Source organism: Zingiber officinale, chromosome 9A (genome assembly GCF_018446385.1).
Source record: "Zingiber officinale cultivar Zhangliang chromosome 9A, Zo_v1.1, whole genome shotgun sequence".
Lineage (NCBI taxonomy): Eukaryota > Viridiplantae > Streptophyta > Magnoliopsida > Zingiberales > Zingiberaceae > Zingiber > Zingiber officinale.
The window spans coordinates 6,461,106-6,464,041 of NC_056002.1; the positions used below are offsets into that span (position 1 = coordinate 6,461,106).

General features: G+C 39.1%; 1 protein-coding gene across 1 annotated transcript; it reads right to left on the minus strand.

The window, feature by feature from the left end:
- Nucleotides 1-1,380: 1,380 nt before the first annotated feature.
- LOC122020459 (basic blue protein-like) lies at nt 1,381-2,421 on the minus strand. Its single transcript, XM_042578397.1, has 2 exons — nt 1,866-2,421; nt 1,381-1,768 (listed from the first exon to the last, which is right to left on the minus strand). The coding sequence occupies exons 1-2, from the start codon at nt 2,047-2,049 to the stop codon at nt 1,569-1,571; spliced, it is 384 nt and encodes a 127-aa protein (XP_042434331.1). The 5' UTR covers nt 2,050-2,421; the 3' UTR covers nt 1,381-1,568.
- Nucleotides 2,422-2,936: the final 515 nt, after the last annotated feature.

The following is a 2,936-nucleotide window of genomic DNA, read 5'->3' on the forward strand; positions in this document are numbered from 1 at the left end:
GATTTTGTAAAACTAATGGAATGAGACCTAAAAAATTTACACGTGATGCATCAACACATTGGAATTCAACATACCAATTATTACAAGATTTATTTGAATATAAAGAATTATTATGTTCATTTTTTGAATCAAATACTAATACTAATATATATTTATTTTCACAACAATGGAATATTTGTAGTAGTATTTGTGAAATTTTAAAGGTATTTATTGATGCAACCGAACAACTTTCCGGTGTTTATTATCCCACTGCTCAATTAGTTTTAGAAATTTTTTATTAGTTTTAAATGAACATATTAATAATGAATCTTTATCTCCCTGCATCTTAGCTATGAAAATTAAATGGAAAAAATATTTTTATTTTATTCCTGAAATGTATTTAATTGCATTTGCTTTAGATCCTAGATTTAAATGAGAAGTTTTACAAGAAATGTTAACTTTATATTACTCTTTAATTCCAATTAAATAATTTTCTTCTCCTGATTCAGATAATATTATATATAATGTTAGAATTTAGTTATATGATATTTATAATCAATGGTATGCAAAATATGGAACACAAATTAATATTTTTGAAATACAACAAACTACTAGTAGTAATTTAAAACTTACAAAAACACAACTTTTATTAAAAGAATGAACAAAACATCCACGAGGATCCTCAAGTTCCACACATGAACTTGAGAATTATTTTACGACTTCTTTTGATTTTAACGAAGCAAATAGCGAAAATTTCGATATCTTAAAGTGGTGGTCACAGAAGGCTCAAAGCTTTTCCGTCCTCTCTGTAATCGTCAAAGAAATTTTAGCTTGTCCAATGTCAACTGTTGCTGTGGAGCAGACGTTCAGTGCTGACGGCAACATATTAGATGAACAACGATCAATTTTGTCTCCCAACTCATTGGAAGGCAAAGCATTACTGGACGATTAGACCATAGCAGAGAAAAGAATCCAAGGAATGCAACTTTCAGATGATGAAGTTGAAAATTTTGATACTGAATGAACGAATACGATAGGAACGGGAAATGAAAGTGAGTGAAAATATAAAAGAATAAAAATGTAAAAGAACTACGTGAGCTTTGATTCCCCTAAGGGGATACATAGCCAACTTAAATAAGTGCAAGACTTTTTTTCAATAAATTTTAATTTGTAATGTTTAATTTATAATTTATAATTTATAATTTATAATTTTTAATTTTTAATTTTTAATTTTTTTAACATAATAATTTTGAACCGTGACGAACCGTGAACCGGCGGTTCCGAACCGTGAACCGTAACTATTTTGGGCGGTTAAAGTTAAGGATCGATCTGTCTGAAACCGTCGAACTGACAGTTCTAAATCGTCGAAATTGTCAATTTTAAACCGTGGTCAGGTCTAGATATGGATAACGCAATAACTACCAAAAATCAAATTTTTGCATCGTAATTCTACTACTTTTAACTATATTGATCCATTACAAACAGGGTGCCCCCTCGCGTCGACAGGATCGAAGTATTTTATTTAAGTCACTCGATGGCTGATATATTGCGGAGAAGTATATAAATTACTGATAAATTAGATAGATTGCTCAGGCAGCGACGACGGCTATCTTCATGCCGGCCTGGCAGTGGCCGGCGATGCTGCAGATGAAGTAGTTGCTGCCTCTGGCGAGGGTGATGCGGTCGTTGCCGGAGGTGTAAGTCCGGGAGCCGCGCGGCGCCGAGCAGCCGTTGTAGCCGGCCACGCTCACCGCCACCACGTTGTGCACCGAGGGGCTGTACCTGAACACTGCACGCAATGCACCTCTCATACATAAACAATCGTCTTTAACCAGAAAATTAGCTTGCCATGCATTAAGTTTACGTGTGATGCGTCCTTAGCTTACCGAGGACGTCGCCGGCGCGGAATCGCTTCCCGCGGGTCCAGCTGGCCGTGTTGAAGGTCCAGCCGCCGCTGTCGCCGACGGTGTAGGTAGCTGCGTCAGCAGCGTGAGCAAGGAGGAGGCAGAGTAGTAAGGCCAGCCCGAGGGCGGCGGTAGCTCGGCTGGCACTGCCACTTCCCTGAGCCATGTGTCTCCTAAAGATCGACTTCTACTAGAAGAGGGAAGAGACGTATACTCGACTCTGTTGGATGAAAGTGAGAAGGAAAAGGTCGATTATATAGAGGGAAAGAGAATGATCAAATAGAGGTAGTGCCGTAGTGGGGTGGGGGGAAGAAAGGTTAATGGAGTTAGAATGGAAATTGCAGCGAGAAGTCGTTGAGGGTGCTAAATTTTACTGAGGCCTGTCGGTGGAGGATTTGTACCAACTGCAATTGAAATCGACCAACCACTCGCCTACCGCCACTGAGCTCACCCTCTTACCTCTCTCACGGAATTCATTACTCGGACAAGAGAGTCAGAGCAGTCTCTGTTTTCTGTTCTCTGCCGAGCACCAAAGTCAGTGGTGCCCTTAAACTGGAATCCTACCGGCTGATCAACCGATTAAATGGGAAGGAAGGCGTTTTAGTCCGTGTTTTTTTGCTAGCTTCTTTTGACCACACCGCGCGCCTCTGAACAATCGAACAGCTCCCGCGAAAGCAGACTTTACGCGAAACCGTGTGGAACTCCCCTGACAATTGCACTCTGCTTTTTGAGGTAATGGGACGGAAAGCTCGATCGGTTGCTCTGCTTAATTTGCGGCCGAAACAAACACCCCCAACATAAATCCCTTCTTCCTTTTGCTATTTAATCCACACTCCATTTTCAACGTACGTGATGTGGGATGAAATCTGCATGATCTCATTAGAGCAGGTTATTTGATTTTATTACTTCCACTTTAAACAAAAAGAAAAAGAAAAATCTGTTACTGAAAGAAAATTGTAGTTGATAAATAAGTTCAATTTGCATCACAGTACCCTAGACTTTGTTTTTGTTAGTCGAATCAAAATTAAAAGGGTCAAGTAGAGAAGATGGATT